General features: G+C 56.2%; 10 protein-coding genes across 10 annotated transcripts; 6 read left to right on the top strand and 4 right to left on the bottom strand.

Annotated features, from left to right (window-relative positions):
• Positions 1 to 24: 24 nt before the first annotated feature.
• COL26b_007586 (uncharacterized protein) lies at positions 25 to 987 on the bottom strand (the record flags this gene model as incomplete). Its single annotated transcript, XM_053180372.1, has 1 exon — positions 25 to 987. One exon carries the CDS (start codon positions 985 to 987, stop codon positions 25 to 27), a length of 963 nt encoding a protein of 320 aa, XP_053035668.1.
• An 891-nt stretch (positions 988 to 1,878) lies between these two features.
• COL26b_007585 (uncharacterized protein) lies at positions 1,879 to 3,369 on the top strand (the record flags this gene model as incomplete). The annotated part of the gene is made up of 3 exons (XM_053180371.1): positions 1,879 to 2,315; positions 2,378 to 2,524; positions 2,580 to 3,369. The coding sequence occupies 3 exons, from the start codon at positions 1,879 to 1,881 to the stop codon at positions 3,367 to 3,369; spliced, it is 1,374 nt and encodes a 457-aa protein (XP_053035667.1).
• A 228-nt stretch (positions 3,370 to 3,597) lies between these two features.
• On the bottom strand, positions 3,598 to 5,399 carry COL26b_007584 (uncharacterized protein; the record flags this gene model as incomplete). Its single annotated transcript, XM_053180370.1, has 5 exons — positions 3,598 to 4,251; positions 4,317 to 4,581; positions 4,633 to 4,844; positions 4,893 to 5,172; positions 5,233 to 5,399. 5 exons carry the CDS (start codon positions 5,397 to 5,399, stop codon positions 3,598 to 3,600), a joined length of 1,578 nt encoding a protein of 525 aa, XP_053035666.1.
• Positions 5,400 to 7,692: 2,293 nt separating this feature from the next.
• COL26b_007583 (uncharacterized protein) lies at positions 7,693 to 9,365 on the top strand (the record flags this gene model as incomplete). Its single annotated transcript, XM_053180369.1, has 3 exons — positions 7,693 to 7,779; positions 7,827 to 7,938; positions 7,987 to 9,365. 3 exons carry the CDS (start codon positions 7,693 to 7,695, stop codon positions 9,363 to 9,365), a joined length of 1,578 nt encoding a protein of 525 aa, XP_053035665.1.
• A 309-nt stretch (positions 9,366 to 9,674) lies between these two features.
• On the bottom strand, positions 9,675 to 10,513 carry SSP1 (protein kinase ssp1; the record flags this gene model as incomplete). The annotated part of the gene is made up of 3 exons (XM_053180368.1): positions 9,675 to 9,684; positions 9,743 to 10,266; positions 10,511 to 10,513. 3 exons carry the CDS (start codon positions 10,511 to 10,513, stop codon positions 9,675 to 9,677), a joined length of 537 nt encoding a protein of 178 aa, XP_053035664.1.
• A 1,536-nt stretch (positions 10,514 to 12,049) lies between these two features.
• COL26b_007581 (uncharacterized protein) lies at positions 12,050 to 12,640 on the top strand (the record flags this gene model as incomplete). The annotated part of the gene is made up of 1 exon (XM_053180367.1): positions 12,050 to 12,640. One exon carries the CDS (start codon positions 12,050 to 12,052, stop codon positions 12,638 to 12,640), a length of 591 nt encoding a protein of 196 aa, XP_053035663.1.
• A 697-nt stretch (positions 12,641 to 13,337) lies between these two features.
• Positions 13,338 to 13,776, bottom strand: COL26b_007580 (uncharacterized protein; the record flags this gene model as incomplete). Its single annotated transcript, XM_053180366.1, has 2 exons — positions 13,338 to 13,633; positions 13,695 to 13,776. The coding sequence occupies 2 exons, from the start codon at positions 13,774 to 13,776 to the stop codon at positions 13,338 to 13,340; spliced, it is 378 nt and encodes a 125-aa protein (XP_053035662.1).
• A 1,696-nt stretch (positions 13,777 to 15,472) lies between these two features.
• Positions 15,473 to 17,963, top strand: COL26b_007579 (uncharacterized protein; the record flags this gene model as incomplete). Its single annotated transcript, XM_053180365.1, has 2 exons — positions 15,473 to 15,571; positions 15,669 to 17,963. The coding sequence occupies 2 exons, from the start codon at positions 15,473 to 15,475 to the stop codon at positions 17,961 to 17,963; spliced, it is 2,394 nt and encodes a 797-aa protein (XP_053035661.1).
• Positions 17,964 to 19,581: 1,618 nt separating this feature from the next.
• Positions 19,582 to 20,097, top strand: COL26b_007578 (uncharacterized protein; the record flags this gene model as incomplete). Its single annotated transcript, XM_053180364.1, has 2 exons — positions 19,582 to 19,770; positions 19,960 to 20,097. 2 exons carry the CDS (start codon positions 19,582 to 19,584, stop codon positions 20,095 to 20,097), a joined length of 327 nt encoding a protein of 108 aa, XP_053035660.1.
• A 2,212-nt stretch (positions 20,098 to 22,309) lies between these two features.
• COL26b_007577 (uncharacterized protein) lies at positions 22,310 to 22,632 on the top strand (the record flags this gene model as incomplete). The annotated part of the gene is made up of 2 exons (XM_053180363.1): positions 22,310 to 22,408; positions 22,516 to 22,632. 2 exons carry the CDS (start codon positions 22,310 to 22,312, stop codon positions 22,630 to 22,632), a joined length of 216 nt encoding a protein of 71 aa, XP_053035659.1.
• Positions 22,633 to 23,534: the final 902 nt, after the last annotated feature.

Here is a 23,534-nt window from a genome sequence, read left to right as displayed (position 1 = left end):
TTCTATCCCCTCACATCAAGATGCTCACTTCTTGAGCGTCAAAACACCTGGCCTGTACGGCAGCAGCCCGTAGTCGCCGCTGGACGAAGGAGACCGGCCTTGGTACAACAGCTGCAGGTTGCACGCGTCGACAGTCATGGTCTGGTCCGGGTCGCTCCTGATCAGGTCGCCGTGGCTGATATCGTTGGTCCAGGTGGCGCCGCTGTTCGCCTTGCCGGCAAAGGGGTTGCTCTCGGTCGCGGCCTGCGGGGTCCAGCTGCCGCCGAGGCTGGTGGCGGTGAAGGAGCGGAAGTAGCGGCCGTTGGCGCCGATTGCCTCGACGATCATGAGGTACTTGTTCATGCCCTTGACGGTGTAGACCTGGACGGCCTCGAAGAGGTTGTTGGAGGTGTCGCTCAGCACGACGGTGGAGGCGGAGCCGAAGCTGCCCGGGAAGTTGCCGATGGGCATGCTGGCGCGATAGATTTTGCCGTTGTCGCCGGCGAAGAAGAGGTACATGTTGGTGCTGTCGCCGATGACGGTCTGGTCGATGGGGCCGGTGCTGGAGCCGGAGATGGTGCCGGAGAAGAGGGGCTGCGCGGCGGACCAGCCGTTGGCGATGGTGGGGTCGCTCGCGGTCTTGTAGGAGAAGGCCGTGGGACCCCACTGGTAGGCCATGATCCAGATGTTCTTGGGGCGGAAGAAGAAGAGCGTCGGGGCGACGACGGACTGGGACATGGCGTTCTGGGAGGCTGAGGCCATCTGGGACCAGTCCGAGAAGGTGCCGAAGTTCATGGATCCCCACGTGCTCCCCGTGTCATGCGTCGTGGCATACACGAGGTGCTGCCCGTTGTAAGGGACCGCGGTGAAGTCCTTGAGAGCGACCCAGCCGGACTTGGGGTTCGCGAGGGAGCCGGTCGAGGTCCAGGAGTAGGTGGACGGGAGGTCGCACTGGGCGGCGACGCCCATGGCGGAGGCAAGGAAAGCGACGGTGTTTTGGAACTTCATGATGTCGGATTATGAGAGCAGAAAAGATCAGACGAAGAAAGAATGAGGCTGAATCCCTACTGATCCAAAGTTTGGTCCTGTGAAGGGATCACCAAGTATATATAAACCCGTTCATGTGCAGCTTACAGGACGGAAGACCGGCGATCCAAAACCAAGATCTGCCGCCATGCCGCCTCCACGTGGTCCGAATGCGAATAGTTGCATCGCGTAGCGGATAGAATACGAGAGACGCGAGGGTCTCATTTGTGCGCGAAAAAGATGTTTGTTGCGGATAAACAACATGGCTGAGCCCAGTAGCCTCATTGTTACCTCACTTTACCCGGGAGGCGACCGGGGCCCTCACTCGGGTCCAACGCGAGAAGATCGGATGGCACCGAAGAGCGGCCCCCGAGCCTCCGGCACCCGTTCCAGAACATTTCAGATCCATTATTGCATTCATCGGACGGCAGTTGAGCCCGTGTGACATCAGACTATGTAACGAAGCGCACGGCACTGATATCCGCGCTAATTGGGTTTTTTCATCCCCTTTTTTCCCCTTTTTGAACCTGCGGCCCCCCTCGCTCTAATAAGCATAACTAGACCACCCCGAATAGATTAAATATATTAACACAACTCCTTGATTCCGGGTTTGCGGCAAAAAACCACTCCATAATCGTCCAAATCCATTGACTCAATTGAGTAAGATAATCAAGATGAATCTCCACCAATTGCTATTGTCGGCGAGGGGACGCGAGGGGTCCGCACTCTTCGGGAGTTTTTGAGGCCCTGTGTATATTACTTCCCCAGACTTGGCACTTCCCACCGTGATTCTTGGCATGCAGGGCCGTCTCGCTTCATCGTCGTTCGTTTAAGCATTCGTTCATTGTTTTCAGTACATATCCGACCAATACAATGGTCCTCTTGAGCACGCTCATCGCCGTGGCAGGCCTGGGCGTCGTCGCTCGCGGCCAAATCACCGTCGATACAAGCTCCAAGCTGCAAAAGATTGACGGCTTCGGCTTCTCTCAGGCTTTTGGCCGTGCCAAAGAGTTCCAAAACGCCCCGTCAGCTCTCCAGCAGGAGGCGCTCGATCTGCTCTTCAGCACCGACAAGGGTGCTGGGTTCAGCATCATCCGCAACCGCATCGGCTCCGGCGGCAAGGGCGATAGCATCCTCCCCACGAGTCCCGGATCGCCGTCTGGCAAACCGACTTACTCCTGGGACGATGATGATAGCGGCCAGATCTGGTTCACGAAGCAGGCTGTCAGCTATGGCGTGAAGCAGATTTACGCCGACGCCTGGAGTGCCCCCGGGTTCATGAAGACCAGCGGCAACGAAGCCACGGCCGGGTCAGTTTCGGAACTTGCGGCATGCATTTGCTTGAGCGCATATGGCTGACATACTCTTACAGATATCTCTGCGGCACCACAGGTCATACCTGCTCCTCCGGCGACTGGCGACAGGCATATGCGGATTTCCTGGTTCAGTACGTCAAGTACTACCAACAAGCCGGCCTCAACGTGACCCATCTCGGCTTCCTCAACGAGCCTGACTTCTCGTAAGAACATCCTTTCCCCTCTTGTCTAAGCCTACAGGCTAATCACCGCACACAGCCCTAGCTACTCCCAGATGCAAATCAGCTTCAACGCCCAGGAGGCCATCTCCTTCATCCCCACGCTCTCCAAGGCCGTCCAGGTCGCCGGTCTCAGCACCAAACTCACTTGCTGCGACGCCGTCGGCTGGGGATCGACCGTCAAGTACACAAACGCCCTCGTCGCCGGCGGCATGGAGTCTTATCTCGGCCTCATCACCTCGCACACCTACTCGGGCGACGCCAACACGGCCCTCGACACTAAGCTCGCCTCCTGGGTCACCGAGTCCGGCATAACGAACCCCTTCGACCTGACCTGGTACAAGAACGGCGGCGCGACCGAGGGCATGACCTGGGCCAACAAGATCGCCGTCGGCATCATCAACGCCAAGCTGTCGGCGTACCTCTACTGGGAGGGCTTTGAGCTGAAGCAGCTGCAGTCCGACTCCCACCTCGTCGACACGCAGGACGGCAAGACCGCGACGCCGTCGGCCAACTTCTGGGCGTTTGCGATGTGGTCGCGGCACATCCGCCCCGGCGCGCAGAGGCTGGCGACGTCCGGCATGGTGGCGTCCGACGTGCTGACGGCCGCGGTGCAGAACGCGGACGGGTCGGTCGTGGTGGTGTTTACGAACAACGGCAGCGCTGCCAAGACCGCGAGCGTGTCGTTCAAGGGGTTCACGCCCAAGGCTGCGAGCGCGTGGGTTACGGACAACAGCCACAAGTTTGATACGACGCAGGCTACCGTCTCTGGTTCGGGAGTGTCGGTTTCGGTGCCGTCCAAGGGTGTCGTCACTGTCAAGTTGACTTGAGGAAGTTGAGGTTGTGGTATGATTGGGGAGGACCTCCATTCGTTTGCTTCTTGCTGTATATATTATGCATCTACTTTCTTCTGAGCATATTGACTTCTCTGTCTGGGCATGTGTACCAGAATGCAAATATCAAAGTTCTCAGTGCCTGGCGATTTCCCTCTTGACCTGCAACATTCAGCACAATCAACTAGGAATTTCCATGACATATACGTCTCGCTGGGCTCGACTCTATCGACCCCACCGCTCGAGAATCTCCCTCCTTCTCTCGCTTCTCTGTCGTGCCTTTCCTGCATCGACCCTCTCCACGCGCCCCTTGACCTTCTCCACCTCTTGTCCCAACACCGCAATGGACGCCTCAATGCCTTCGTCCACCAATCTGACATCTCCAAAGGGGCTTTCTGCCAGCAGACTGTCGCGCAAAAGCTGCACAGCGAGCTTGGCGTCCGCCAGCTGTGCTGCAGCTGTGCTCTCGAGCGACTCCTGGGCATTGCGTGCCACATCGCGCGCCTTGGCCTGTCTTTCGGCCAGGGTCCCGGACAGCAGAGCAATCTGGGTGGGGCCATCCGCGTCCTCGGGGAAAGCGATAGCCAAGGAGCGAAGGAGCGCCTCAATAGGTGGCTCGTCCAAGCCAGCGGAGAAACGACGGTTGCCGGTATTGGAGCGTTGGCGTATCGGGGAGCCGGGGCCGGTGTTGCGGCGGCGGACGGGTGAAGCCAGGTCCTGGGTGGGGGTCTTCTTCTTGGGCGTGGCCGCAGGGACGGACAACTCAGAACGAGCCGTGGAGACAAGATTAGTCGTGGCAGTCTGGTGCGATTGAAAAGTTTCGATACGAGCAGAGAGGCGCTCGATGTGGTCGAGCAGGTAGTCGAGGCACTCGTCGATCTAGTACGGTCAGATGCATACTTTCGGATACTTTCGGATGTACGGCGAGATTTCAGAAGACTTACGTAGACAACGGCTGCAGCCGATCGGCCAAGCGACTGTCCGTTCTTGTTCGACAGTGATTTCAGAGCAGGCTCCAGGTACTGTTGCTCGACGGACATCTGGGCGACAGGAAGGATTTCGGAATAGAGGGACTCCAGCTCATCCTGCAGAGACTTGACATCGTCAGAGGGGTTGGGAGTGGTCTCCCCGCGGTGAACGGAGCTGAGCGTCTCGAGGTAGAGGCGGTCAAGCTTTGTACGCATCGTTTCAACCGTGTACTTTATGAGTCTGCGACATGGTCAGTGAAATGTCTCAGAGGAGCAGGTACGAGAAATAGACCTCATGCAGATCTCCCGGAGCTTCTCAACGTTCTCGCGGTCCTCCGGGTCCTCTGTCTCCAGCTCCAGCCCCAGCTTGCGCAGACTGAGGAGAAGCTTATCGTCGGAGTGGAGCAGGCTGTCGAGCGTTTGCTGCAGACCGCTACCCGAGACCTTGCCCTGCTGTTCGAGATCAGAAGCCCTGTACTCTAGGGTCTGGGACAGCTCTTCAACCTGGGTTGGGTTAGCAGCGGTCGGGATAGAGGAGGGAGACAAACTCACCGAAGTCATCATCTTTCTTCGCTGAGAATCATGCTTCTGAGTCCGTTGATAGACGAGATCGGAGCGGGCCTCCTGGACCTTGGCATTGCTCTTGACAAGCTTGGCCAGCGCGTCTTGCTGCTGCTTCAGGGTCTCAGTCTGCTTCACTATGGCAGCAGTGGAGCGGTTGAGCTCGTCGATGGCTTTCTGAATCTCATGCTCGCTGAGGGCCTGGACGGCGGCGAGGTCCTGAGAAGCCACGAGCTTGTCGACCTGGCCGTATTTGTCGAGAGTCGAGTACCTAGAGTGCCATCCTGTGAGACACGGTTCCCTTGTGTGACGCGTTTGGCAGGATACTTACAGCGACAGCTCGTCTTTGGACAGGAGGTTGTCGGGGCCGAGGTGAAGACGCGCCCACTCTGTGAAAGCGGTGCCGTGCTCCGGATCGTCGAGGGCTGCCTGCAGAGTGTGTCTGTCAATGGCCATGCCATATCTGCGTGCGATGCTTTCCAAGGAGGAGGCATCCATGGTGACAATGGTGGCCTATAGATGCGACAAGTGTAATGGAAGACGGCGCTAGGCAGGTCGTATTCAAAATGAGCAACTTCTTGGAGGTTGCGATGGCGGCACGTGGTGAAAGTTCCGAGAGGAACGGAGGACGGGCCGTGCCTTGATGTCTGAGTTGTTGTGGCCAAGGGATGTGAATGGCTTCAGGCTGTGACTTGGGATAGTAGTAGGGGATGGTGGCTCGTTTCCTCAAGGGACGGCTGTAGCGAGCACACGGGATGCAGCTGTCCAATGACGGGAAACGGTTGAGTTTGTGGATTGATGCACGATCCAGAGAAGTCGACGTGCTTCCAAGTAATGGCTCCCGTTGGGTGTAGCCAGCCACGACGGCTCAGGATGCACACACCGCCGTCGCCGTGTGACGGCGGCCGGGAGACTCAGCTTGAGGTCTGCCCGTCCGTCACGTCTCGGCTCGGGTTGCTGTCTCCGTGGCTTGGGGGCCTGGGGTCAATCCGAGAGGCGGTTTTTCGGGAAGTCAGATATCGGATGAAAGAGACACCGAATACGGAAGATGCAAACTTGGACGGGATGATATCAGATCAAAAGCCGTGAGGATGTGGCGGGACACAAATGAGAGGCGCCGTTGAGTTGGTTGTGAAGTGCAAACAGAAACTCGATCGGCCAAGCAGAGTGAAGCAACCACCACCACTGAATGGAAGGGGCCCCACTGTGAGATATGACTAAGCCGAAAAGAGGAAAGGCCCCCACCGGCAGCTCGAGCCGACCAACGACAAGTCGCACTTCAACGGCTTCCCGTCTGCACGGACCCCAAACCGGCGCCCAACAGCAGCGGACCAATGATGAGGTACCTAACAGCTGCTGCCACTCTGCCACTGTCAAGCACTTACACGGCTCAGATCAACAACAACACCACCACCACCACCAACACTCTCTCACTCTCCATCAGCAGCCACCCGCGCAACTCACCCAGACAGACCCCCACTGCCAACCGATGGCCTGACCGCCCGCGGCATCGTGCATTTCAAGACGTCTGCACTGATCCCCTTTCTGCTCCGTGGCTCAGCTTCCGCCAACAAAGCAGTCGTCTATTTCGGTGCTCGTTTGCAGCAGGGGCCGCAGTGCCGTCCGCCCATCAGGTTGGATGCAGCCATGCAGCGGCAGCAGCATCAGACGGCAGCATCTCGATAGAGCACGTTTGGGGTTTCTTTCTACACATCATTTTTGACATATGCCACTCTCCACGTTAGCCACCCCCTTCATTGGGGTCCTTGGGGTCCTGTGCGAGATGAACGCTGCAGAAGGGGTGTTGCCCGATTTGGACACGCACACTGGACACACACACATACGAGACAACCCGGCACGGTCCGGAAGGATGCCTCTTCTTCTGTCCCTACTTTGCAGTCAAACAGATAATGGGTTCGCACAGTCTTTGATATCTGATATCTTGCGCATCGTCCCATAGGGAGCAGCATCGATCAACCCGCACTCTGCAGACCAAGGGTAGATCCGCCCTCGGCCTTCTTCCGAACCACAGAACGGCTCCATCACGGAAACCTCGTATGCTTGCTCCCATCTGAGCTCGCCACTGCCACTGTCCTGATGGAAAACTCACCTTGTAGGCTTTGCCCGTTTGTGCCCCATTCACCGCACACCACGCCTCCTCACCAGACCCCATCTTCCATCCCATCTCCTTCCTAACCAACATGGCCACCGGCATCTCCAGCCCACCGTGACGTGTCAAAGCTCAAATGTCACCAAGTCCTCCCGTTTCCGCCTCTCAACTCTGGTCCATGGGATATATACCGCCGTTGGTGACACCGCGGGAAGAGCAGCACCTTGTGTTCCGTGTGTCTCTCCATCTCTGTCTCTCACTCTCATTTCCCCCCACGGGGGCTTCTGCTGTTGCTGCTGCTGCTGCTACTGCTGATCGCTCTGCGTCGACATTATATCATTCGGGCCTTGTGACACCCTGCCTGTTGTTTCCCTCAAAATGGTCACAAACCTCCCTGCTCGCCGCGAGCGCCTGTCCTTCCCGGTCTTCTCCTGTCTCAGACATTTTACAGACAATGCCCTCGCTTCGTTCCATGCTCCCCGTTTGCCATCGCGAATGTTCAGAAGAGGTGACGACGACGACATCAGCTTCATATGGGGGAGTTGCTGGCGGTCGGTTGTGAGACGAGTTGGTGTTGTTGCCTGGGTTGGTGTGATTTACCTGACGAGCGAGCTGCTGGTATGGAGCCTGTCTCTGGCTCTCAGGCCGGTTGGGTTGCAGTTTCTGTCGTCCATCGCGGGCATGGCCTTGGTCTTCGCGGCAATGGTTGTCCTGCAGACTGTGTGCCCTGGCGCGGACGGATTCTATCATCGAAACATCAAGTCCAAGGTAAGCTGCGCCATTCTCGGCCGTAAACCACTCACTAACGCAGCCAGATTGACTTCATCAACAACAACCTCGGCGTCGCATTTCCAGTACCCATTGTCACCATCAGCCGACAGGATCTTCTCGGAGGCGCAGGCATCGGACGAGTCATCACCAACTTCGGTAGGTCTTCTTGCCAGTCTTGCTTTTCACAAACGCTAACCAACGTAGCCACCACGAATGTGATCTTCTGGACTCTGGCATTCCTCCTCTCTTGGGCGGTCTTGACGGGCATCGCGAGAGCGCCATCCCCCAAGACCTGGGTTTCCAAGAAGACCGAGGTCGATGTCGAGCAGCCCTGGCGCATCGACACCCCCACACCACGCCTCGAGCTCCCTCCGCAGACCAACAGCCGCAGACCGTCGGAGAGCACAACGCTGAACGGCACCACGATGACCGGATACCACACCGATAAGGAAGCGGGCTTGGCGCCGGACTCGAGGACCGTCTCCGCCTACTTCACCGACAGCGAATGCCCCACCCCGATCCCTCCGCCCCTCGACGGCGTCGACGAGCCGCAGAGAAGATTCTCCGAGAGCACTCAGACCTCGACTCGACAACCTCCTGAATGGATCGCATGGACCAGGGAGTGCTATCCCATCATCCTAGCCATCTTCTTTCTCGTGGCTATGGGTATCCCCATCTCACGATCGACTGGCGACGACCGCATCCTGGACGGCTGCATGCTCTGGCTCACCTGGATATCCAGCACCAGAGCCCAGCGCACCTTCGGACGCGGCCATCTCCTCGCCGCCTCTCCAGGCATCAAAACCACGGCCACGACACTGCTCAACCCCGTTCTCCTCACAACCCTCGCCATGACAGCATACACCCGCGCCAAGGCCGCCGCAACGCACACACCTGCCGACACCGTCCTCGCTGCGTTCAGTGGCGGCACGCCCCTTTCCGACCTCTGGACCGCCAAGACGACCGGGTGGTCCCTCCGGCCCGATCAACGCGACTGGTTCGGCGCCGGCGATGCCGCCCTCTCGATCCTCGAATGCGGCATCGTCGTCTGGGGTTTCAAGCTGTACGAGTGCCGGTGGCAGATATGGTCCCGCGCGGGTTTCGCAGTTGTGCTCATGTCGGCCGGCGTGGCAGGCTTGAACGTGTTCGTGTGCGTGTTGTTGGGTAGGGCGGTAGGCCTCAACGGCCCCGAGGCGTTTGCATTCGCGGCGAGGAGCACAACGCTTGCGCTCGCCAGGCCCGCGATGGAGGTTCTCGAGGGGAACCAGGTCGTGAACGCGGCCTTGGTGGTCAGCAACGGTATCCTCGGACAGCTCATGTACCCCTTTCTTTTGCGAAGACTTGGATTGGAGGGCCAGGAGAAGGACGAGGGCAGAGAGGAAGCGAAGGACAGCGCGCTTACCATTGCCGCGGGGACGGCGATTGGCATTAACGGAGCGGCTATGGGGGTCTCGTATCTCTATGAGAGGAAGAACAGGGCTGCACCTTACGCCGCGCTCTCCATGACAGTCTTTGGCATAATGACTGTCGTTTTCACCGCTGTTGACCCCTTCACGGGCATCCTGCTTCGCCTGGCTAGCTAGGAGGTAGTCAGTGGTTTCTGCAGATTGGGTTTAGGGTTGATGATTCATAACATTATGGGCGGCTTCCTCGTTACGCAGCATAGCATACTTTCAGCATCAGCAGCAGATAGACAAGGGAGGCATCTGTAATCGTTCAAACAGTCGAATGCGCGTGGTATTTTTTGGTGTACAGTCATGCCTGTATCAGCAAGTAGCATGCGAAAGTCAAATGGACTCGCTCCGGCCCAACAGAGCCGTATCGACAGCGCGGTTTCAACTTTTCGCCCCCGAATGCATACTCTCAATGCTATCAGCTCTTGTCATCACGATCTACTCCAGTCTGCGATTCACCGTTAGCTATTTTCTCCTTCGAGATGCTGTGAAGCCAATAGTCATACCTCTCAATCAAATGCAGTCCGCTTGCGGTCTCGACGATACCACTAATTTCGCCAGGGTTGAGACCAAAAGCAGCATCCTCAAACTCCTTTTGCATGTCACCCTTGCCGAAGTAACCCAGATCGCCCCTCTTACGGGCGCTGCTGCAGTCAGACTCGGTCAGGGCGAGCTCGCCGAGGGTGGTAGAGCCGGACTTGATCTTGTCCTCGTGGGCCTTGAGAATCTCGAGAGCGTCTTCCTTGCTGCGGGTGATTTCTGCCTCTCTCCAGCTCGATGGACGGCGGCTGCCCTTGTGCTTGACGAGCAGATGGGCGGCTCGAATCTTGCCCTCGGGAACGGGAACAGCTTGAGGCCTAGCGCCGAGGCCGGCGCTGTGGTGGGTAGCCATGTAGTGCTTCAACTTGTCCGTGTCGGTGCCTGCGGGAGGTTCCCAGCGGGAGACTTTGTCGGCGGCATTGAAGTAGTAGGGGAGGTTCTTGGAGTTGGAGTGTCGCACTTCCCAGCCAGGAGGGAGACCGGTGTCAGCCTGGGAGCATTGTTATGTCAGTCGACTGTTGGAATGGCACTGTCTTGGGAGCATGCATCTAGGCTCGGCCATGTTCCTGTCCAGCTCAACAAGGCGGCATGGTATACGGCAAGTACTATTGCGACCACAGCCGAGCTGAGATTGAGGCTGAAGGCGACGGCGGGAGAGGCAATGATCGAGCGGCGGAGAAGGAAGAGGAGGCAGATGCGGAGAAGGGCATGTCTGCGGGGACGGCACTGCTTACCATGGTTGCGTTGCGACGGGTGTTTACTGCGGAGATGCGATGCGGTAGGATTCGAAGCTGGCGGGGAGCTGTCGCGAACAAGGAACAACGGGACGAAGTACGATGGGGGTGGAATACGTGGACGAGACTGGAACTGGGGGGAAGGGGAGGAAGAAGAAGAGAAGAAGAAAAGGTTGCGATGGAGTTGAGAGCAAGGAACACGAGGGGGTGCAGCTGGAGTGTGGTGGTGTTGCCCTGTGTGCTGGGCTTGCTGCAACGGATGGATGTCCAGCAACTGAGGGACCTGAAGCTGGAGGATGACGTGCCGCTGCCGGGGTGACGGTTGGGAAAAAAATAGCGAAGGGGACAGCCTCCAGCAGGCTGCCAGGCTGGGACAGCTGGCCAACCAACGCGGTGCTTGGGGGCTGTGGGGAAGGAGGGGGCCACGGGGACACCTGGTGACCACAGAACAGGGGGCGGGGTTCCTAGAAGCTCAGGTGTTTCCTCCTGTCTTCCCCTGAAGGCGGGGGAAGAAGGCGCTGGAAGGAGGGGTTTGGCCACTGACTGAAACTTGTGTCCCCATTGGTGCAATACCCGCTTTATTCGTCGACCTTTAGTCAGCTTGGTCGCTGAAGCTTTGCGTAGCAAGTGCCTCTTGGATTGTCACTTGTCAGTCAACTCAGGGTTCCCTGTCCCAGGAACGCCGATCCATCTGATCAGATGAGATTTCAGGTTTCTTCAACACTCGGCAGCTGCTTGATATTGATGGTATTCAGAATGGGCCTTCCCAGCAGCGACCGGATAGGCTGCACAATATCGTGATGCTCCGAGGCCAAAATCAACAGAAAATGTCAGACGAGCTTAATGTTCAGGAATGCTGCCTTGCCTCACCTTCTTCAGCCTCATTCAGTGCAACACACCACCATCTCATCTGAGGTGTTTGCCTTATGACAGTAGTAACATAGAGGGAGACGTACTGGTGTTACGCCGAAGTGATTCATGTGCAAGTGATTCATGTATTCGTGTCCATGTGAACTCAGCCTCCAGGCCAGGAGACCAACTAGGTCAGCCGCCATTGCTGAAAGACAGTTCTGCGATGAGTCCTCAAAAGCAACGCTTGAGAGACAGATAATAATCAAAGAAGTCCTAAAAATCTACCTTTCTTATCTATTGCAAAACGTCTGATTAGAAACTCAATATCGGCCACTGATATTCTTTCCACCTCCTGCTGCCTGCCGGCATAAGAATTGTACACCGGGCCTCACCTCGGTGAAGTCGTGACTCAGCGAAAGCATCTGGCTGACCGCCGGCCCCACCATCGCCCCAGACGGAAGGCACCCGATTTTAGACCGCCCGTGCGCTACCGCCTTAATCTACTACCACCGCCCTCTTTACTTTTTCCCGTCCTCGCCTCACCTTCAACCGCGCATCACTTTCACCAACAACACCTTCGACGCGCCCTCTGCAGCCGACGATCGATCGACGATCCAAATACCTTACGCGACCTTTGTTGCGATAAATCTCTCACCCCGGCAACACACGTTCTACCCAACCGACACGATGGCCACCCCCATGTCGACGACCTCCCAGGAGGACTCGAGCAACAAGAAGCTCGAGCAAATCACCTTCCGCTTCTGCTCCGAGTGCTCCAACATGCTGTACCCCAAGGAGGATGAGGAGACCCATAAGCTGCAGTTCACCTGCCGTACCTGCCAATTCACCGAAGAGGCCCAGTCTACCTGCGTCTTCCGCAACGTTATGAACAACGCCGCCGGCGAGACTGCCGGAGTTACCCAGGATGTCGGCTCAGACCCTACTGTAGGTCACTCCCAGCCTGTCCTTGCCCCTGTTGTCTGCATCGAGTGCGGCCACGCCATCCTGTGCACTGGTTGTGGCAACCCCTCGGACGAGTTCGACGTCTCGGTCGTCTCCCAGCCCAACACCCCCAAGCACAAGAACATGGAAATCACCTGGGACGACTTGATGGAGATGGCCGAAGACGATGCCATGGATGAATACGACGAGGAGAAGGAGCCGACCGACGCTATCAACCAAGACTTTGCCAACATCAACCTTCACCACCATCAAAACCCCGCCCCCGCCGCGCAGCACGTCTCATGGCCTACCTTCCAACTCGCCGTCAACCAGTGATGGACATTTCACCTGAACATACAAACTACTTCTGGATGCCCCGGGCCTGGATGGTGCTGTGTTGGCTGTTGCAATGGATTCTGCTCCTTTTGGATTCGAGACCTCCTTTGTGAACAGCTGGCTGACCTTGCATCTCTCCGGATCTAGCTTCCACGATCGAACAAGGAATGCCCCGTCTGTAAGGGAGCCGAGGCCGTCTTCTTCCAGTCTCAACAGCGTAGCGCCGAGACTGGCATGGTAAGCCGATACCATTCTCTCGCCCAATGATGGACACTGGCTAACAGAAACCCAGAAATTGTTCTATGTTTGCTGCGATTGTGGTCACATTTTCCAGTGATGGATCGAACCTCATGATACCCAAAGGTTAGAACAGAGGAGGACGTGGTCTTGCATATTACGGAGTCGGAAGGCGTTAGCGGTGGAAAAGGCTTCGGGCCATGACTTTGTGTTTTCATAGTACAAATTTCCAAATTGATGCGTCCCAGTTGTGGACGTGGTATTCTCTCGGCATGTGACTCTCCCCGGCCGACTTATTTTGTGACTGTGAATGGTAGGTAGATGGAGATTGGTATCGACAGCCAACCCGTGAAACGCCGGCTCATGCATTCATATAGTACAACCCCAATGCTCTCCTTTTTCCCTGTACATGTACAACTTTCTACACCTCTTCCCGCTTCCCCTGTCAACCGCGACTCGTCTATGCGTGCATGGGGGCCATGGAGAGAATCTTGCTCCACTTCTTCTTTCTCAGTTCGGCGCCGACAACACCGTTGATGCGGGAGCCGACGGGGTCACCGGACTTGTTGATGAGGACGCAGGCATTGTCGTCGAAGCGGATGATGCTGCCATCGGGGCGGAGGGACTGCTGCTTGGTGCGGACGACGACGGCGTGGCGCATGTCACCACGCTTGACCTTGTTGGCGGCGGAAGAGCCAGCCATGCCACCATCACCGGCACCGCGGTGCTTCTGGACAACGACAACTATCCTGTCGCCTTTGCAACTGTTAGCGTTCGGGTTCGGGTCGTCGTGCGCGGGGCCAAGGACTTCTCGTACCGATGCGGGCGTGTCGCTTCTGGCCAACGACCATGGCGCACTCGACAAGGGCGGCGCCCGAGTTGTCGATGCATTGAAGCATCGTCTGGGGCATGTCAGTACTGGCTCCTACCGTAATTATACGTGTGGCTTCAAACAGACCTTTAATTGAATCATCTTGGCGGCAGAATCTGGAGTATGACGCTGATGACCAAATCTCCCCAAACAGTCGCTGCACCTGAAGCTATCTCGACAAAGTGGAACTGCAAAGTTGAAAATGCGGCCGGACAGCGGCGTTAGGTAATCCCGATGTAGCCAATGGGCGGGGGTTGCGGCGGGATGCACCGTGGGCGCTGCGGCGACGGGATGGGGTAGCGAGGTGCAGCTTGATTGGCTGACATAACCCGTCTCTTCCTTCCAAACCAAGGTGGTCAGTGCTACTATTTTGACGTCTCAGCTGTTCCGCGTGGGGCCAGTCGACGATAATTGCCTAGCCACTCGGGTTTGCGGGATTTGATTGGGCAAAGGACACTGCCAACCCCGGTAAGGCGCAATCCAATGTTTCCCTTTGCTGTTCCATCCTTCCTTCCTCCCCTGGAATCTGTCCAGTCCAATCCAGTCTGGTCCTTCCAACTAAGAACCTGGAAGTACCTACCTTACCACACACCGTCTGGCTCTCTCTGCCATTGACGTTGGCGTTTTGGCATTGACATTGCCCGGCGACGATAGGATACTAATTCACACAAAGAAAGGGGAGCGCAGTACAGGAGACAGGGACACACCAGCGAAACCCGCCTGACGACAAAGACAACGACGACGACGACGACACCGAAGAAGAAGACGACTACCCGACGACTAGAGAAGGGGCTGAATCAAGGACAGCGACTGCCACACTCAGGTCCATCCAGCCTCACCCTCACCTCATTCTCATCACCTCTCTGTGTCTCGGCTTCTCATTTTCCTCTCTCTCTTCTCCTCCTCCTCAAGCAAGCACACGTACGCATTACCTGCTGCTGTACGCATTGCCCGTCTCATTGAGGAGGCCGTTCCTCTGTCCTATCTCTGGCCGCTGTTCTTTGTTCAGTCGTTGTTGAAGCCATTCCCTTACCTGATCTCCGCTCCTTCCCAACCCGCAACACCCCGGCCGCCGTTATTTGTTTTTGCTGCATCTGCGTATTGCGGGCTGCCGACTGCACCTCTTTCAATCTTACCCCGGCACCGCAGTGCAGCGCATTAATCTCAAATCTCCACCCAACACAACATTGGGATTTGTTTATGCCCCCTTTGAACCCGAGAGATATGACGACACCCGGCCTGAGCTGACCTTTCGACCACCTCTCTACCCTACCTACCTACCTAACGCAGCGGTACCTCAACTCACTCCGCGCACCTGTGCGTCTTTTCCCGGCCTGGGGACAACAACCTTCTTCCTGGCATCGCACATCCACAACCACAACCCGCTTGCGTTTCTGATCTTAGCGGCCAATCTTCCTTGCGACAACACCTCACCCCAGTCCGCCACTCTGTCACCAGGTACTGTCGTCGTCAGCTCACGATATTCGATCGACCCGAATTCGTCCTCGTGCGCTCTGCTCTGCTTTGCGTGGGCTGTCGAAGGGAGCCCAACGTCGACCTTGGCCCTTCGTCCACTCCTTGCGCTGTGCTCTGTGCTCTGTGCGCCGCCGACGCCGACTTTGACGCTGGTCCCTGGATCCCCCGACACTCGTTTAGCCTTTTCAGCTCCCACCGCAAATCCTTCTTTCATATTGCGCTGGAGCTGACTTTGCGACGACCTCAAGATGCCGCCCTCTGCTGCGTCCAAGAAGCAGAAGCAAGCCCTTACTTTGGCCCAACTCGCCTCCTACGACGACTTTCTGACAGATGCCCTCGTTGACCATGTACGACCTTGATTCCGTCGCTGCAGCCCCTCCGCTCCTGCTGGGCGGCGCAGCCACGTATCCTGCTTTGGCGTAATGAGGCTGACCTTTTGTACAGGCATTCTACTGGACCACAATCCCCAAGAACCGCAATGGCTACCACCCGTCCCGAGGAATCCGCGAGGAGGAAATCACTCAAATCATTCAGTCCGAGATTGTCGTCAACAAAGACCTCGAGGCCGCCGAGCGCAAACTGCTAGCCACCGATGGCTTTCGCAAGTTCTTCAATGCCCTCAAGACAGACAAGGCCAAGGATGATTTCAAGCGCCACATGCGTCGCTATACCCAGGTCTACCTTCCCGACTGTCCTTTCGAAGTCAACTCCACCAATCGCTACACCATCGTGTCGCACGAGGCTGCCATCACCGCTCGACGCTTCATCAGGAGGAACGAGAACATCAAGTACCTTGCCGGAACCCAGGTCAACATCTCTCCCGAAGAGGAGCGGGAAATGACTGCCCGCAAGAAGGACTTCAGCATCATTATCTCCTCACGGAGTAAATGCGCCAGCTTGTTCATGGGCCCTGCGCGATTCGCGAACCACGATTGCGGTGCCAATGCGAAGCTGATGACTACGGGTACAGCCGGCATCGAGATTATTGCGACGAGGAACATTGAGGCCGGAGAGGAAATTACCGTCACGTACGCTGAGAACTACTTTGGAGAGGACAACTGCGAATGCCTCTGCAGAACCTGCGAGAACAAATGTGTCAACGGTTGGGCGCCTGCTGAGGGGCAAGTGATGGTTAAGAAGAGCATTGAGGAGTCACTGATGGACGGCTACTCTTTGCGCCGACGGAGGAGAGACGACAGCAGCGGTCCTTCATCCCGGACCCCTTCCGTTACTCCCGACATCCGTCCACGGGTCTCCAAATCTCGACTGAGAGGAGGAAAGTCTGCGCGAGATTCTTTGGCGGTCGACTCGCCAATGTCTGATGCGCTGTCGCCGAACAAGAAACGATCACTGGACTCGCTTGTCACACCACCCATCACTCCGTCAAAAAGGCGCAAGCTCTCCGCAACACAATCTGCACCTGCCCCCACCGAACATGTCAGCTCTAGAGACAGCTCGGCCTCCGAGTCTGTGCGCAGCATGTCTCTGACGAGCGGCTCTAACGAAGACGGCTCGGTCACAGATATCACAGAACCGGAGAAGGATACACCGGAGCCGACCCAGGCACGAAAGGCGGAATTGGTGAAGGAGGAGGATTGTGAGGAGTTGACGGAGCAGGTCTTGGCCCAGGCTGCGCCATTCTCTTCTCAACGGCTGGTGAAGACGGCTTCTACGGCATCGGTCGAAACGTCTAGTTCGACACGAGAAGCTTCCGTCGCAACGACTCGGTCGATACCCATATCGTCCTTGTGTGATCCTCCGCCGCCGCCATCCGCGTCTTCTATGCGAGATACGTCAGTCGCTAGAGCCATGGCGTTTTCGAGTGACGCTGTCTCCTCCACGGCCAGACCCGTTATGAGCATCGCGGCCGCCATGTGTGAGAATATCAGCCCAAGACGAGTGGCAATGTCAGACGCTAGCATCTCTGGCAGAAACAGTTTGAAGATTATGCAGGTGGAGAGAATGGTGTCAACAAAAGAGCCGCTTACAAGCCCCCGCCATTTCGTGCAGGAAGCGTCAACTGTTGAGGCCTTGACGTCAATTGAGCAGGACGCACCGATCATTCGCAGCTCCGAGACGGTGCAGAGCTTGAAGGTCGAAGCACCGACGTCGACAGAGAATCCTGCGCCGATCATGGACAATATCAAAGTCTGTGCGGTGGTTGATGAGACGATGGAGGCTGCTGACCAACCGCCCCTGAAGAAGCGCAAGTACCAACGGCGCACCTTCATCAAAGAGACAACACCACCCGCGAAAACCCGAACGCCCGGCGATTACACGCTAACGCCGCTGCTGCTCTCTGAGCCGCAGACAGCTTGGGTACGCTGCATGAACTGCGAGACGGCCTTTGTGCAGCAGAACGCCTACTATACCAAGAGCTCGTGTCCGCGTTGCGAGAGGCATTCCAAGCTCTACGGGTACATATGGCCAAAGACGGAGAGAGCTGGACCCCGCGATAAGGAGGAGCGCATTCTTGATCACCGCCTCATCCATCGGTTCCTGGGACGCGACGACGAGGCGCGCATCCGCGGCCGAAAGAGACCTACCACAGGAGCGCCATCAGAGGCAGGCGAGGAAGACGCGGGGTCGGAAGCCGGTGGCAAGGCGACGCCCAAGTACAGAATTGGAAACAGGCGCCAGAGAGCCGCAGACGAAGATTCCGGGGAAGCTGAAGACACAACCGGGTTGAGACGGAGCGGTCGGATGCGCAAGGCTAGCATCAAAGTGGCAGGCGAGTGACCAACCGGAGTGGTCCGGCACCAAGCCGAAAGGACCTCTTACGGCCCTGGGCGCAAATCGTGCCCCTTTGTTTTCTCGGGAGCAGAAACAAACGAGAGACGGATTTATTATTGGAACATGAGGGGACTGCCTTGAGCGGGAAGGCGGTCTCATGTTCTCGTTGCGGATTGTACATCATCAACTTTTGATTTTTGCTATGCATGCATAACCTGCACAGGTGTTGCGTATATACCTTACATACGACATTGATATCTTTTTACGGGGTTCTTCAGTCTGTGTGTACCACTGCGATCTGCAGGGCAGTGGACGGACAGAGACGAGAGAGGCACAGGGCACACATCTGTTTGGCGTTGCGTTGAGAGACAACATTCCAGCCGTCTGTCTTGGCTGGACTGGGCTGGAGTTTTTTAGCTCTAGATAAGGAGGTATCGATGGCACACACACACACCTTTACGAGTCTCGGTCTGCACTCTCGCCCGCAAACGAGTGAGAGTCGAGGGAGTTTGGTGAGGCGAAGTGAGCCAAGGGGAGAGAATTGATGAGCTATTACAGACATATTTCCTGCATGCCATGCCCGTCCGCTTCCAGTATTTGTTTTTTTTTTTCTCTCTTCCCCCTCCGACCCCAACTGTCGGAACCGGGCATTTGGGCATTTGACCAAGTTGCCTCCTGCTGCTGCTGCTTTTTCTTATCTGCGTCTGCGGCCTGCATCTCACGGAAGTTCTTGGTGATGGTTTCGGTCGGCGACCGAAAGCGACTGACTGCTGTCCAGACACTACTCACCTCCGACATTTTGGCATAGACACACACGGCGTGCCCACCCACCCACCTCACACTCATTTGACACCGCACACATACATACACATACAACACACAATCCCCTCTCCCCCGCGCTGTGGACTCGAGCGACTGCATAAAAACGGTCCTGTCGCGAACGGTGCGTCGCTAGCCAACAACCAACCTGCGCTAGAACCCAGCAAACGCTATCCTGCTAGTTTCCCCTGCCCTGCTTGTCATAAAGCTCGAGCACACCACTACCGAACCACCGGCTCACCGACTTATATCTCTTGGCTCCCCTCTCATCACCTATTCTCTCTTCCCCCGTCTGGGATCCTTAAGAGGAGGAACCCCCAAAGTCTTTGCACTTCTTCGCCGCCATCCAAGCCTGCCCAATTGTTCGGGCCGGTCATCCAACATGTCAACAGAGACTTTCACACAAAAGAGTCTCCTCAATGCCGGCCTTTCGGGGCCCCAGAACTACTACTACTACTACTCCGAGCCACAACAACATCACCACCTATACCACCCGGCACCAAGGCTTTCTGCGCTGGCCTCTCCACATCTCTCGGCCACGCGAGCGCAGGCTAAGCAAGCCAAGCTCTCCTCTAGGCGGTCAACAACATCGTCGAGCATGACCCGGCAACAACGCCGAGCATCGCAACAGCTTCAACCACAACCGCTTCACCCCCTGACCACACTCGTTGCCGTCGTTTTCGACTTCTTCCTACGGGGCATCTTGGACCTCACCTGGCCGCTGCGGGAACTGTGCAGGATGTTTGTGAGGGGGGTCTTTGCCAGCCTGTGCTGGGCATATCACGCATTGCCGCTGCCGCTTGCCATGGGTCTGCTCTACTTTGGGTTCCAGAGCGTGCCAGACGCATTCCGCAGTGTCGAGGAGCTGAGGGCCGTCTACAGCAACCGCCAGTTCTCCGTCATGGGCAGCAGCAGCGATGCATCCGGTATGGACGGACTCTACGCTCTGGGAGAGCTCGCACTCGTGCGATGGGGAGATTTGGGAGTGTCGTCGGTAAGTTCCAGAGCCCTGACATCATTTTACTTTGGTTTGTGTGTGTGTTCTTTTTTTCTTTTCTTGGCTTCGAAATGCGTCCCATGTTTTGGAACGATTCGAAGCAGAGAAAAGCCAAAGAGAACCCTCCACCAAACACATTTCACACATACACAAGAAAAAGTGACGAGGCTGACGGGTGTGGCCCAGGCGTTCTACTGTCTCGCTATGATGACCGCGGCGTATGCGGTAATGCTCCTTATTGAGATGCGCGACTACGTCCGCGACACCTGGGCGCTGATCCGGGACGAAGCTCTCGAGGTCAAGGCGCTGCGAGCGGACGAGTAGAGCTGGTTTCCCGAAAGGGCCTAGCTCTTCGTTCGTGGTCTGTCTGTGGTCCGATATCATCTCGGTCGCATTCAGTGTGGTATTAATTGTTTTATTATTTGCTATTTGGCGCGGTTGGTCGAATGGGTGACGGGAAAAGAGATGGGCGATCGAAAGCGATGAACGAAACGAGAGAGGAACTTGCGGTCGGGTTTTCTCAATCCAACCCAGTCCCCTTTCTGTTCCTCGTACTCTTCTTTTCCCTCTACTCCTTACGATCGTCATCCTCTCACTTGGGGGATAAGCAGGCGGCGTCGAGCGGCGTAAAAGTCTAAAAAGTTCCGCGCGGCGCTTTGGGCAAGAGTTTCGTTCTCTTGGCGTTTTGGGCATTTATTTTCGGATCATCGGACGAGAAAGAGAAACGGCGTCATTCTTCCTCAGCAGGAAAAAAGGGAACAAGATTCGGAACGAATGGAATGGATGTGTGAAAGACTTGATGAGGGGCCGACAGCCGAAAGCGACGGGCTGGCCGTGGGATACGGGAACGCATACAATTCTTGATGATAATGATACAATACTTAATGAATAAGACACAAGCTGTACACCACCATCTCCGATCCCTCGTCTCTTGGGGTTTGGGGGCTGGATGGTTGTACACAAATCAATTCTTTCTCTGCGCAAAAACCAAAGATCCCCGTTCTCCCGTTCTGCCCACTGCGATACGCCAATTGTTTGCTTACACGTCTTATCGTCTACTCGGACTCGCTGGTGGAGTGACAGCTGCTGAGTGCTGATGCCCCTGCTGCAGGTTTGGTTTGCACGCTCTGCTGCAACCAACAGGCCCCCAAGACGACCAGTCATTGGACGCCACAGCTCGCCTCGGTCGCGATTCACCATCACCCCGGTCTTCCCTTGCTTCTTTTGGCTGATTGATTGTCCTGGTTCTGGTGTTTTCCCCGCAATTATTCTTCGACCCGACACCTCACCTGCAGCAACAGGCTGAAAGGGAAAGGGCATTGGCTGAGGCCCTGCGGCAGAGTGTCAAAGGCGTTTGCTGCCCATTGCCATCCTCCTGCAGCTCCCTTCTTCATGCAAGCAGCAGAGCCAAGATGGAATCGCACGACTGGATTGATTAACACTGACTGGCTGTGACCGTCCTGGATCGATCGGCTGACTGGCTGACGGGCTGGCTGACGCTCCCGTTTTCCCTCCCGGACCTCCAACAAACCTCCGCCCTACCATCCCCTACCCCAAGCGTTCACCTCCTCCTCCTCCTCCTCCAGCTGGCGTTTTGAGTCTCCCAAACCGACGGACTCGGGCGAAACGAGCGGCACCCCGTCGCCCACACTTCCCCGGGTGCCACAAGAGGCAACCACGCAACGCCAGGTCTCTCTCTCTTTCCGAGTACCGTCCAATGGCGAGGCACCCCGGCACGGACTCGGTGTACGGTCTTGGGTTGAAGGCTGGCTGATGCCAGGTTCGCGGTGCTGCCTGTCCGTGGTGGGAACGCTCTTTTGGACCCCACGTGCTGCGGCGGTCGCAGCTGAGGCACCACGGTGAGGCGGCAAGCAAGGGCAAGGCAGATCTTGTCGTGGTTTTGCCCGTTTTGAACAGAGTTCTTCTTGGCAGGCCTTGGGGGTTTCTCTTCTCTGGCCCCTTCGCTCTCTCTCTCTGCCTGGACTTGGGATGTGCGTGTGTGCGGCGCCGTTACGAAGTTTGCTATAAGGCTGGCGCTGCTGCGCGCGTCTGACCTACTTCCCCCCACCCACCCATCATCCAGACACAATCATATGTCTGCTGTTGGCTGATCCATCTCGAGGATTGTTTGCCTGTTGCCTCCAACCTACATGGGCATGGCTGACCCTGCCTGACCCCGCGATTCATGTTTGGCCATTCCGTTCCATGTCTGATTCTTGTTCTTAAGCCGCTTTCCGAAAGTCTGATTCCTGCTTCTTTTCCCCCCTTTCTCTTTTCCTCTTGACACTGTGTTGCTGAGAGCTTATTTGAATCATTTGACCTGGTCTTTTTTTCCCGTCGATTACCGAGCGCGCGGGGAATTCTTCGACGCTGGGTTCAGGAACGTCGCAGGGAGAAAGTGATCTATTGAGACAACACCTGGTTTCGATTCCTACATTCCGGGGCGGTTGTTCATCACTGCACATCACCGATCGGATTTGATTTTGAATGTTTTGTTTCTCCCGGGGAACACCGAGCTGAGAAAAGTCCCGCCAAGATGTTGAGAATGTTTGCCGGCATGGACGGGTTCGGGAGTATGCTGTTGGTGGTCATCGTGCTGATGGTCCTGGCGGTCGGGGCCTCCACCTTCAACTATGTGAGTTCCCAGACAGAAGCCTTCTTTGGTTCTTGGCATGCCATGTGTGTCTGTGTGTGTATATGTTTTTGTTTCCGCCGCGGCATGCTGACCACTGTCTCGGGTAGATCTTGACGTCAGGAAAGAGCAAGGAGGTTGATTTCGAGGGAGAGGACGACTCTACCTACGCCTTTTACGCTTCCAAACGGAAGAGAGCTTCCAGTCAGGTCTCCGTGCGGCTTTGAGAGGGTTCCCTTTTTGCTGAGACTGTGGCAGGTGTGAAGCGGGTGACTTTTGACATTTGACAAAGTCGACTGTGAACCTTCTCGCCGAAGCGAATGCGGCACGTAGACGAGGACGGCCATGAGACGAATTTGGACTTTCAGAGGAAATTTCGCTCGAGAGTATCGACGTATTATCGACGGAGACGGCGAACCATGTTCGCGAGCTGCCCCAGCCGAACAGGGACAGAGACTGATGACCACGGGGTTGATATGAACCGGGTCCGCGACGAAAGCAGGAGGTGCAGCCAGGTATTTTTATTGCATGTCTCGGTGCCAAACGATGTACGAGTTCTCGAAGCAAAAGGTATTTGGCGATGGCATTGATGAGGGAAGCTTCTCAAAGGTTGCGATGTTGAGTATACCAAAACCGCCAAGCGCTGCATGACAGCATGGGCAGCCACATTGCATGGCTCGATCGAGGTGGAGTGATTTATGGGTATGGTCTAAGAATCAATCGGTTTGCGGGTTTGCTTTGTATCTTTCTTGCACTTGTATATTCATTGCATACCTAGGTTGTCGATGGCGAGGTCGTTGTCGTCGACTTTTCCTTGAAAAGACCCCAGTCAAATGTGGGCTATGGAGTCTGAATATAACTTGAAGCGTTCTTTCTTGGGTATTTAGCAAAGCACAAGATTTTGTCACAAACACTACACATCTTTCCATCTCCTTCATGGTGTCAAATGTGTTAGGTGAGTCGGTCGCTGCTCTATGGCTTAGTGAACTGCACGTTGAGAGGTTTTGATGTAACGCGAACACAACAATACATTTATGCTATAGAAATCAACACAGACACAATCAGATTGTATTGGTGGTTTCGGCTGTTCAGATCCGTAGTATCCAATTTGGGAGAGTTCAGGACGCCG

This window comes from Colletotrichum chrysophilum (assembly GCF_026319265.1).
Source record: "Colletotrichum chrysophilum strain AFK26 chromosome Unknown scaffold_62, whole genome shotgun sequence".
Classification (NCBI taxonomy): Eukaryota; Fungi; Ascomycota; class Sordariomycetes; order Glomerellales; family Glomerellaceae; genus Colletotrichum; species Colletotrichum chrysophilum.
Note: the sequence above shows the minus strand (reverse complement) of the source record. Positions and strands in the feature narration are given on the sequence as shown.